Source organism: Microtus ochrogaster, chromosome 18, assembly GCF_000317375.1.
Source record: "Microtus ochrogaster isolate Prairie Vole_2 chromosome 18, MicOch1.0, whole genome shotgun sequence".
Taxonomy (NCBI): domain Eukaryota; kingdom Metazoa; phylum Chordata; class Mammalia; order Rodentia; family Cricetidae; genus Microtus; species Microtus ochrogaster.
Window position 1 is genome coordinate 53,481,573 of NC_022020.1, and position 11,572 is coordinate 53,493,144.

The 11,572-nt window shown below is 40.6% G+C and overlaps 1 protein-coding gene across 8 annotated transcripts in view; it reads left to right on the forward strand.

The window, feature by feature from the left end:
- Ldlrad4 (low density lipoprotein receptor class A domain containing 4) overlaps window positions 1-11,475 on the forward strand; it is a 313,809-nt gene extending 302,334 nt beyond the window's left edge. For all 8 annotated transcript variants that reach the window (XM_026783320.1, XM_026783324.1, XM_026783322.1 and 5 more), the window contains one exon: window positions 9,958-11,475. In XM_026783320.1, the coding sequence (XP_026639121.1) occupies window positions 9,958-10,488 (531 nt within the window). In that variant the 3' untranslated portion in view covers window positions 10,489-11,475. The remainder of the gene's footprint in view (window positions 1-9,957) is intronic.
- Window positions 11,476-11,572: the final 97 nt, after the last annotated feature.

Genomic DNA, 11,572 nt, shown 5'->3' on the forward strand with positions numbered 1-11,572 from the left:
CCCCAGCAGCCTCTTCTGTTCTTATCACATATATCCTATAACCCTCCATTTCACTTCCACTAAGATTTTTCTAGTGTTCCCTTTATAACTTCATAACTCATGTTTCCTTTATAACTTCATCACTCCTCTTCCCTAGTCCCCCTCATTGTAAACTAGGTTCTTCATATAAGAACAAAATATGAAATTTCTGAGTTTGGTTTATTTTACCTCACAATGATTTCAGTTCCATTCATTTTGCTGCATACATCACAATTCCATTTTTCTTTACCTGTTCAATACGTTTAATCCATTCATCTGTTGACGGCTATCTCGGCTGGTTTTTATTCCCTGGATATTGTGAATGAGATGACAATAAATATGGATGTGTAAGCATCTCCTTGGTGTGTTTCCCTGGAGTACTTGGTACATGTTTGAAGATTGTATAGCTGCGAACTTTGGTAGTTCTGGTTCTTCCATACCCATATCCACAAGCCCTGTTTTGTGGAGCAGGCCTTAAAGTCAATCAGCAAGTAATTGGCTATCCTTGTAACATCCATGCTTACTTGCTCTTGTAACTCTCAGGGTTCATAGGAATTGCATTTTCCCAGTGGCTAGAGATGCTGAACATTTTAAAAGGCCTCTCAGCTATTTGCTTTCCTTCCTTTGAGAATTCTGTTTTGTTCTGTGCCCCAGTTTTAATGGGGGTGTTTGTTTCAAGACTGTCAGATGTACAGCTGGCAAAGATGTAAGCTGTCTCTTTGTTCCTATGGTAGTGGCCCTTTGCTGTGCAGCTTTTTCGTGTCATTTGCCAATCGTTGGTCTGCACTACTGGGGTCCTGTCAGAAAATTCCTTCCTGTGCCTACGATTTGAAACATAGTTTCTACTCTGTTCACGAGCAGTTTCAGGGTATCAAGTGCTATGCTGAGGTCCTTAGTCCATTGGGAGTTGAGTTTGGTGCAGGGTAAATGATAAGGGTCAACTTTAACCCTTCTCCATGGAGCTCTCCAGTTCCATCAGTATCAGTTTGAAGATACTGTCTTTCTCACAATGTACACGGATGGCTTTCCTGTCCAAACTCAGGTGGCTGTGGGAGTGCAGGCTTAATTGGGGTCTTCAGTCTGTGCTGTCAATCAGTGTGTCTGTTTCTATGTTGGTACAATGCTATTTTCTGTAGTATAACTTCACATCTGGGCTGCGGGTAACCTCTGCAGTTTTTATCGCTCAGGATTATTTTCGCTATCCGTATCTTCAAGCACTAATATCCTCTTTTCCACTTGATCATTCGGTTGCCAGGCTTTCCACAGAGCTTTTTATTTGGCTTATTAAATTTTCCGTTTCACGTTTTATTTCAGTTCATTTTTATTTTTATTCAGAAATGCTCTTTACTAAATTGTTCTTTCATATCCTGATTTTTTTTCCTTGTGCCAGTCAGGAGATTGTGTTTTTGTGGTCTTCATACTGGCTTTTATGCATATCCTCTTTGAGTCAGGCTTGAGCATGTTTATAATTAATATTTTGAAACCATTAAATTGCCTTTCCAAGGGGAGATAAATATAGGAGTCCTTGTTTTTGGAGGAGACATTCTGTCTTGTTTATTTCTGGTATTTGTGCTTTGCAATGGGCTTTAGGTACCTGAAGTTAGGTCATGTTTTTCTTTTGTTGTTGTTTTTTGCTTTGTTTTGTGGTTTTTGGTATGGCTATTGCCCTACCTTTGCTGAGTAGACATTTGGATCTATGTTTGCTATTACCCCAAATTGTCAGATTATGGAACAGCTGGTGTTTCGAGTTCAGTTTTGGAGCTCCTAGGTGGTGGTCCATGAATGGGGTCCCAGATCACCCGAGGCTAGGGCTATGGCTTGCTTCTGAGTACAGAAACTTTCTATAGAGTTAGAATGTTCTCACTGCAGCAGGTTCCCAGAAATCTGTGGAAGGTTCAGTCAGTTCTGCTGGTGGTCCTAGGTAAAGGATTGGAGTCACTGTGGGTAGTTGGTGAGGTTTGTAAGGAGTGAGGTTCTCAAGACAGTGGGGTTTGAGCTGCAGCAGATGTGGGGATCCCTACCAGGGGGTTGTGCTCAGACACATGCTCTTCAGGTGACAAGGGTGGCATCAGGGCTTGAGTGGGGTCTCTACCTGAGGTGTTCAAGGAACCTAGCCTTGAGGTGACGGGGTGGAGTTGTGTTGGGAGTGGGGTTCCTATCTAGGGTGGATGTTACAATGCTGTTTTCTTTTGCATTTCCCTGATGGCTAAGGAGGTTGAACACTTTCTCAAGTATTTATTAACCAGTTCCTCTTTTGAGTGGTGTCCATTCAATTGTTGACTTATTGTTTGGATGGCTTTCTTGGTGTTTAGTTTTTAGAGTTCTTTGTATAGTCTAGATATTCCCAGTCTTTGTGGAGTTGGAAAATATTTTTTTCCATTCTGTGGTCTGTATCTTCACCCTGGAACTTGTTTCCTTTGCTGTGTAGGGGTTTTTAACTTCATGTAGTTTTTTTCCCTCCTATCAATTCTTGTGATTATTTTCTTTGTTGATGGTATTCTTTTAGCAAGCCTTGCTTATGCCACCATCTATCTCTACTTGTTTTACCTGTGTTTTCCATCAGCAATATAAAAATTCAGGTCTTTGACCCATTTTAAATTGATTACTGTATAGTATAAGAGGCAGGGATTTTGTCTTGTTCTGCCATATATAGAAATCTAGTTTTTTCCCAACATTATTTGTTAAGGAGGATATTTTTTCCCCCAAGGGTTGTTTTTTTACATCTCTGTAGAAAATTAGGTGGCTGTAGACATTTAGGTCCCCTAATTATCTCGTTGATTTACACGCCTGTATTTGTGCCAGTTCTTTGCTGGTTTTGTTGTATGGCTCTGTTATATAATTTGATATCTGGAATTATACTTTTTCTACTATGATTGTTTTGCCTATCTTGGTTCTTTTATGCTTCCATATGAATTTTAGGATTGTTTTTGCTAGTCTGAGAAGAATGCCATTGGGTTTTGTTAGGGATTGTACTAGATGTGTAGATTGTCTTCAATAATGCAGCCACTTTCACAGTAGTAAGTCTGCTAGTCCATAGGCAAGCAAAGTCTTCCTGTTGTCTAATGTCTTCTGTTCCTTTCTTTGCTGCTTCCAAAACTTCACTTTAAGCCAGATTTATGTAGTGGCGCACACCTTTAATAACAACGCTTGGGAGAAGCAGCTCTCTAAATTAAGTCCAGCCTGAGCTACAGAGTAAGACCCTTTTAACACACACACACACTAAAACAAACAAACAAATAAAACCACTTTATTTTAGAAGTCCCCATCTCCTTGGCTAACCCTAGGTGTTTTGTTTTTATTTTGAAGCTATCGTGAATGAGATGTTCCCCACCCCGTGTGTTCCTTTTGGGGAAGTTCATTATTGATATACATAGAACCTAATATTTTGGTGTGTTGATTTTGTATCCTGCTACTTTGTTGAAAGCATTTACCAAGTCTTAAAGGTTTCTTTGTGGAGTTTTAAAAAAAAAAATGGTTCTTTAAATACAAGATCATGTTGCCTGCAAATCAGAGTAACTTAACTCTTCTTTCTTTCCTGTTTGGATCCCTTTACATCATTCTCTGGTCTTTACTGCTCTGGCTAAGAATTAGACCACCACATTGAATAGAAATTGAAAAAGTGAATACCTTGAATTCATTCCAGATTTTAGAGGAAATACTCTGTGTCTTCCCACTTAGTATAATGTTGGCTGTAAGTTTGTCTTATATAGCTTTTCTTTTGTTGAGGTATGGTCCTTCCATTTCTAGTTTCTTCAAGGCTTTTGCCATGAAAGAATGTTGACCTCGTTAAAGGCCTTTTCTGCATCTATTGAGTTGATGATGTAATTCTGTCCTCAAATCTGTTTTGTGCTGAATTATATACATCCTGATTTGCATTTGTTGAGCCAATGTTGTGTTCCTGGCATGAAATCAACTTGGTCTTGTTGATGTGTTCTTGAATTTGGTTTGTCAGAATTTTGTTGAGAATTCTTCGCTCTATGCTCATCAGGGAAACTAGTCTGTAGTTTTCTTTCTCTGTTGTGCCCTTATACCCTTTTGTTATTAGGGTATTCGTTGCCTTTGTAGGATGAGCTTGGTAATGTTCCTTTCTTTTCTATTTTATGGCACAGTTTTAGAAGCACTGATGTTGGCTTTTCTTTGAAGGTTTGGTAGGAGTTGATAATAAGCCCATCTGGTCCTGGGCTTGTCTTTGTTGGGAGACATTTTGTTACTGCTTCAATCTCATTGGTTGTTATGTCTGCTTTTTTTTTTTATCTTCTTGACTTAATTTTGTACATCATATTATATGTCTATAAATTTAACTATTTTTCTTAAATTTACCAAGAATAGAAGTTCTCAAATTACTTTTAATGATTCTCATTATTTTACTGAAATCTGTAGTAATTTGTCCTATTTCATCCTAATTTTATTTGTGTCTTATTTTTGTTTTGGTAAATTTAGTGAAGGTTTATCCATCTTATTTTTGTTATTGTTCTTAAACCATTCTTCATTTTACTGATTCTACATATTTTTTTTTCTTTTCATTGCCATTTCATTAGTTTTTGTTATACTGTCTTGGGGTTTGCATTGTTCTGATTTTTCAAGACCTTGGTGACACATCATTGGGTTTTTTGAGTTTCTTTTATTTGTTAATGTAAGCACTCACAGTTATGGCATTTCCACCGAGAACTGCCTCTCCATATCCCGGATGTAAAAGTTAACTTTTGCTTTCATTTTCAAATGATTTTCAGAGCTTTAAATTTGTCTTCTTGATTTTTTTTTTTAAAGGGCTGATTGGTCATTCAAGAGTATGTTGTTTAGGACTTGGGATGTGGCTCAGTCAGTAGAGGGCTTGCCTAGCAGTCACTCTGGCTTTGGTTCTCAGCAGTGAGTAATCCAGGTATCCACAGCTGTAATCTCAGTGCTCAGAGGCAGAGTGGGAGCAAAGTCAGAACTACAAGGCTGCACCGTGAACTTGACCCTTGATGGCCAGCCTGCAGAGGCAGGGAAGAAGAGATGGGAAGGGAGGGAGGAGAGGGTAAGAAGAAAGGAAGAGAGAAAGGAGAGAGGGATTTTTATGTGCTTGTGTGGGTTTTGTTTTTCTTACTGTTGTTTTCTATTTTTCATTGGACTATTATCTAATAAGAAACAAATTCTTTCAACTTTTTAGTGTTTGTAGCCTCCACTGTGGTCTTTTTAGAGATTTCATGGACTCCTGAGTAAAGCGTGTATTCTGCTTCTGTTGCACGAACTATTCTGTATTATCTGTTAAGTTCATCTGACTCGTGGTGTGCTTTAACACTGAATCTTCTTTGTTGATAGTCATCTTAGATGATCTATCCAGGGATGGAGTGGGTTATTGAAATCACTCAACACTGTATCATCATCTATGACTTTTTTGTTTTGTTTTATGAAATTAGGGGACCCCCTGTTTTGTCATATATATTTATGCTTATAATATCTTCTTGATTAATAATTCCACATTACACATTATTAATCTTTATCTCTTCTAATTTTGATTGGAAATCTGCTTTATCATATCAGAATAGCCATACCAGCTTTTGATTTTCATTTGCATGTTAAATTGACTTCAGCTCTTTGATTCTCGGTCTGTGGGTGTCTTTATCATTGAGGTGTGTTTCTTAGAGACAAGAGAAGTTTTGGTATATATATATTTTATCTAGTCATCCAGTCTGTATCTCTTTATTAGGTTAGTTGGCCAGTTACATTTCAGGTTATTATTAGGAGATATTTGCTAATCCCTCTACCACTTTTGTTAGTTGTTAGTCTAACTGGTTATTGTTGGTTCTCCCTTGTTTACCGATTTCTCTCGTGAGTTAATTCTTTCCTGTGGTTTCTCCCCCCTCTGCACATAACATTCCTTTTAAGTCTCCTCTGTGGTTTTGGCTTAAAGATCAGAACTGCTTTGGTTTGTGCTTGCCTTGAGATGTACTTACTTCTCTTGGCAACCTTAAAACAGCTCTAGATATATCAACCAGCAATTCTTTACTTTCAGGGATTGAAAGATATCATCCATGCTCTCTTGGCTTGTAGGGTTGCTGGAGAGGTCTGATGTTAGTCTGATGTTCCTGCCTTTGTAGGTGAGTTCTTATTTTCCCCATACAGCTTTTAATTGCTTCTTTGCCTTGTGTTTGCTGTAAAATGTCCTGGAGTTCTTCTCTGGTCATGTCTGTTTTGAGTTTTTAATGCCTGTGTTATTGCATGTCTGTCTCTTTCTCTAGATTTGGGACAATTTCTGTTTCTTTGAATACCCATACTCCAAGCCTTTAGTGTTTATCTCAATGCTTTTTTGTTGTTGTTTTCTATTCTGGGGATTCTTGATTGTGTCCCAAAGTTCTTAGCCATTACCATTCTGGTTAATTTTTTTTTCTGTTTATGTTTGAATGTAGTGTTTTGTCAACCTTGTTCTGTATCTTTTTTTTTTTTCCTTTTTGGCTTGGGTGAAGATTTCTATTGTGTTTTTTACTTGATTCCTTGGATTTTGTACTTTCATCATTTGTAGGTTTTTTTCTCTCCATATCTCAGCTTTCTTGATGAAGTTTTCTTCTATGTTGACTTTTTTCTTCTTTCTTTCTTCCTTCCTTCCTTTCTTTCTTTCTTTCCTCCTTCCTTCCTTTTTAAAAAACATATATTCCTATTTTCTTGTCCACTTTGCTGACTTCTCCCCCTGTTGCTTTCTTTTCCAGGTTTTGGGATGAATTATCTTGTGTTCTCTCTTACCAAAAACAAAACAAAACAAAACCAAAAAAACCTCAATCATCATCTAGCATTTTATCAGTTTCCAAACCTTTGAGTTCAGCAGTTGCTAAATTATAGTCTTCTGTGGAATCATGCAGCCTTTTCATGGTTTTGCAGCTGTGCCTTTTTATGTTTTTTTTTTTTTTATTTTTGTGTGTTTTTTTTCTTTGTTGCAGTGTGCACATCCTGTTGGTTTGGATATCACTTGCATTGTAGGGATGTTATTTTATAAAGCAACCTATTCTTGAGAGCTCAATTCCCAGCACCACACAGAAAAATAAAACTGTTGTAACAGTAGAAACAACATACCATATATGATATGGAAATACTCTTAACATTAATGATAGCTCACCAATATATCACCAAGTAGACCATATATAAGCTAGTTGTGGTATGCAGCTTTTAATCCCAGCACTTGGGAGGCAGAGGCAGGTGGATCTCTGTGAGTTTGACGCTAGTCTGGTCTACAGAGTGAGTTCCAGGACTGTCAGGGTTATGAAGAGAGACCCTGTCTAAGAAAACACACACACACATACACACACACATGATCATGAAGCTGAAAGTAGCAAAAACCATGGTAGACAGTGCTATAGGTTTAACGCTACCGAGTGTGTAAGTAGTAATGAAGTGGAGGAGAGACAGGCAGAGGATAGAGCCAGAGGCAGCAAGATGAAATAAAAGAGCAAGAAGATGAGAGTGGAGGGAAATTGTTGTTAAAGGACTAAAGGGCAAGAGATTGGGGGAGGAGAAAACAAGGATTTCTTAATAATGCATAAGTTCAAAACAGACTTAGATAAGTGCAAGGGGAGTGAACACCATGAATATTTAAGGGCTGTCAAGATGGCTCAGTGGGGAAAGACGCTTGCGTCCAACCCCGACGACCTGAGTTTCACCCCAAGAACCCACATGGGATGAACAGACTGCTGCAAACTGTTGTGACCTCCACATGTGCCATGTGTGAATGAGAACATGTGCTCGTAAATATAATATGTAAATTTTATAACTTAAAAACAAGAAAAATAATATAAAGTAAAAATACTATTAAATACAGAGCGGGGAAGGGAGGAACTAGAACAAAACCAGATATAAGGAGACCAAAGGAAGAACAAAATAGTGTTCAGTAATTGAAAGATGCATAAAGATGATCTTTTAATCATAAAGTAAATATCTCTTCATTTATTAAAAATATTTATCATAAAATAAAAATAGGTAAGTGTGTGAAGGGGAATAATAAAAACATTTAAAGAATACAGTACAAATAAAAGCCCTGCTATCGTGAACCACAGAAGGAAGCATGGCCAGTAAGACAGGTAAAGAGCCTGCTGTCCAATCTGAGGCCCAGAACCCACGTGATGTAAGGAGAGACCGCATTCCCGCAAGCTGTCTTGTGGCTCACTTTTACATAGGTGCTGAGGTCCACGTACCCTCCCTCACACAAGTAAATAAAATATATAGTTTTTGACTGATAAAAGAAATCCCAAAGGTGAAGAAAAGGTGTGGTGTTGGAGCATGTTTCTGGGGCGTTGAAAACCGGAGACAGCCATGTCTTAAATGCATGGAGTAGGGGGCTGTTGCCTTGTGGACTTGTGTTTCGGTTGCCGAGTCTGTATGGTCCAAGTGTATGGCGTCTGACAGAGCTGACTTTTTCTTGTCAGTCTTCCTTACTTGCCAGGAGTCTCTGGCGTCTCTACTTAGCTTTGCAGTGAGCAGCAGTGCTGAGGTTGGCACAGGGGAAGCCTGTCTTTCTACATTCAAAATCTCCTGTTCATCATCCTGCTGGAGGTTTGCAGCTGGTCGTATCAACTACACCTCTGGAACTTCAGAGTTCTCCAACTTTCTAGCAGCGAAGGGAAGAATTTAATTCATTTACTGGCCTCATATTCAGAACCATTCATTCCAAGGTTATTCTCAATCCAAGATATCTGTTTCAAGCCACCCAGGGAGAGGGGATCTCTTTCTGTATACATCGTAGCATGAGCCAAGCCTCATGTGGCCAACCCCCTTTGGCCTGTCAGTGTCTATCCATCCTGCTCTTCTCGGCTGCTTCTCTGGGCCTTCCCTCATCCAGGGCCTATGTCAGGCCAAACTGAGGTTCGCTGACCTGCCGCTGTTCCTCGGGGTAGCTCAGTATTTAGCAATAGATCCTATCTCAGTGTAGTGTGACAGAATGATTTTTCTCTGCCACTGATCTGACTGCTCACGGAATCGCTAGCTCATTAAAGCCTGGGATTGGCGGACTGAGGGCCCAGCCTGAGGGTAGGATTGCCTGTCTTTCTCCTGCTTACCTTTTGAAAATAATTTCTGGGTCCCTCGCCGGCCAGTCAGGGAACTGAGGAGCTGACGCTATGTTCAGCTTACTTCTCTGTGTTGCTTCTCCCCCTCCCTCTCTTGACATCCTTTGTGGATTTCTGGTGTGTTTCTGTCTACAGTAATGTTGATTTTCCCTTATGCTAGCTGTCTCTTTCACCTGCTCATATAGAGGCAGCCTGTACTACCATTTTACCAAGAAGACCCCAAGAGATATGTTTTAAAGAAAGTATATGGTTTGAGTTAATTTGGGGGAAAAATCTACAATTATATTTACTTTGAAATTTTCACATTAATAACTAAAAATAACTGTAGCAAATGTGTATTGAAATAACTGTGAAAGTCCAGAAATTCAAAAGAAATTCACTTTTCTGGTTTATTTACAAAAGTAACCTCAGAAACCCCGCCTCACTTTGCTCAGTCATGGGTTTTAGAGCTGTCTGGTCCCAAGAAAGCAAGAGGCTTGTCCTGTCTTGTCTTCTTTTTATGGGTAAAGCCTCTGAGGCTTGGATGAGGTCACCTGTGACTTGGTTCTCAGAGCCACAACAGAGCATCATGCTTCATGCCTCATCCCTGTCCCCCGCTCTCTCCACTCTGAGGTCCCATTTGAATCCTTGTCGCCGGCCTAAATAACTCCATTACATCCAAGCCTTCAGTTAGCTACTGTTCCCTACTGAAGTTTAGCCTTCCCGGATATATTAATACACATTGGGCTTCACTCCACCCTCTCCTTTAAGTTCCTGATAAGTTCTTTTCAGTTTTGCATGGGAAATGGTGTGAGGGGGTGTGAAAACTGGTGTGAACACAGAACAAGCTTGAGCTTCCCTGAGCCTATCCCCTTGTTGGTCACTGTTGTACTGAGAATGTCCTCAGGCCTCTTCTTTTTCCTTCCAGATCATGTGTACCCCACGGGGCAGGGATAGGTTTACCACCCCATCCTTCATCCAGCGGGATCCGTTCAGTCGTTTCCAGCCCACCTACCCCTACGTGCAGCACGAGATTGACTTGCCTCCTACCATCTCCCTGTCAGATGGGGAAGAGCCGCCTCCTTACCAGGGACCCTGCACCCTACAGCTCCGGGACCCAGAGCAGCAGATGGAACTCAACCGAGAGTCCGTGAGGGCCCCACCCAACCGAACCGTGTTTGACAGTGACTTGATAGACATTTCTATGTACAACGGGGGACCATGCCCACCAAGCAGCCACTCGGGCATCAGTGCAGCTACCTGTAGCAGTAACGGGAGGATGGAGGGGCCACCCCCTACCTACAGCGAGGTGATGGGCCACTACCCAGGCACCTCATTCTTCCATCACCAGCATAGCAACGCACACAGGGGCAGCAGACCACAGTTTCAGTCGAACAACTCAGAGGGCACAATAGTACCCATCAAGGGCAAAGACAGGAAGCCTGGGAACCTGGTCTGAGTCCCTTCAGAGCGCACTTTGCTAGGAGAGAGAAACCTCGGCAGGGAGAGAGAGGCCCGCTGGCCCCCCTGCCACAGTGTTGTCCGGCTTTACGTCGTACAGCTGAGTAAAACCAAATGTGCAAACACGGTCTTCGTTTCTGATTCCTATCCTGGGAATTGCATGCAAACAAGACTGAGACAATACAAACCTGCATCGGTTTGGCCACAAACAGTGTTCATCTTGGGGGCAGGGGTGGAGACGGGGCTAGAGATGGTATGAGCTTGGCAAAGGGCGTACCAAGGAACCCGAGGAGGCTTGGAAGACTTCATGAAAGTAAGACCCATAAAGGTATTTTTGACCTATTTAATTCCAAAAGGAGACTGCAGATAAATGAGGCCAGAATGGCCTGTTTTTTTTATAATTAACTGAATAAAGAAGGAAGAATTATTATATATTATCACGGGGAAGAATCAGTCAGTTTGCTTTTTCTCCAAAGGTGTGAAACTTTTATTTTGTTTTAAAAATATGAGTCAAAACTCCTGTTTTGTGTGCCAAGGTATAAAGTGGATAGAGGAGCGAGAGGAAATAATTTCTGTTGATGGTATGCTTTAAGAGTTGCACTATCGTAATGTTTAAAATATGGACGAGGGAACCTATGTTGTGTGAAGGTCTGTATGTTGTCTTGTCACTTATGGGTGGCTATTATACCCAAGGAACATCCTTGAGAGTCCTACAGAGTCATACGAGAAAGGGTTTGGGGAATGTGCCCTGGTGTTTACTGAGTTCCACGCATTTAACAAGGGGCATGCTGCAAGGATCTGCAGCCAGCAGTGCACTACTGCAGTTATTTGGAGAGGCAGGTGGAAACACCTGCACTGCGCATCAAGTGTCATACAGAGCTAGCCTTATTCCCAGCAGCGTCAGCAATTTAGACTGTTTTCACTGTAGCATGAAGTATATTCAGATACATACCTTATTTTATGCAATAAATTGTTTAAAATGCAAGATGGTTATTTTGTGTACTGCTGAACTATGTGGCCTCTCCCATCCTAGGCAGCTCTGTTGAGTTCTGCAAGGGTATTCTGTTCAGCACCCGGCACCA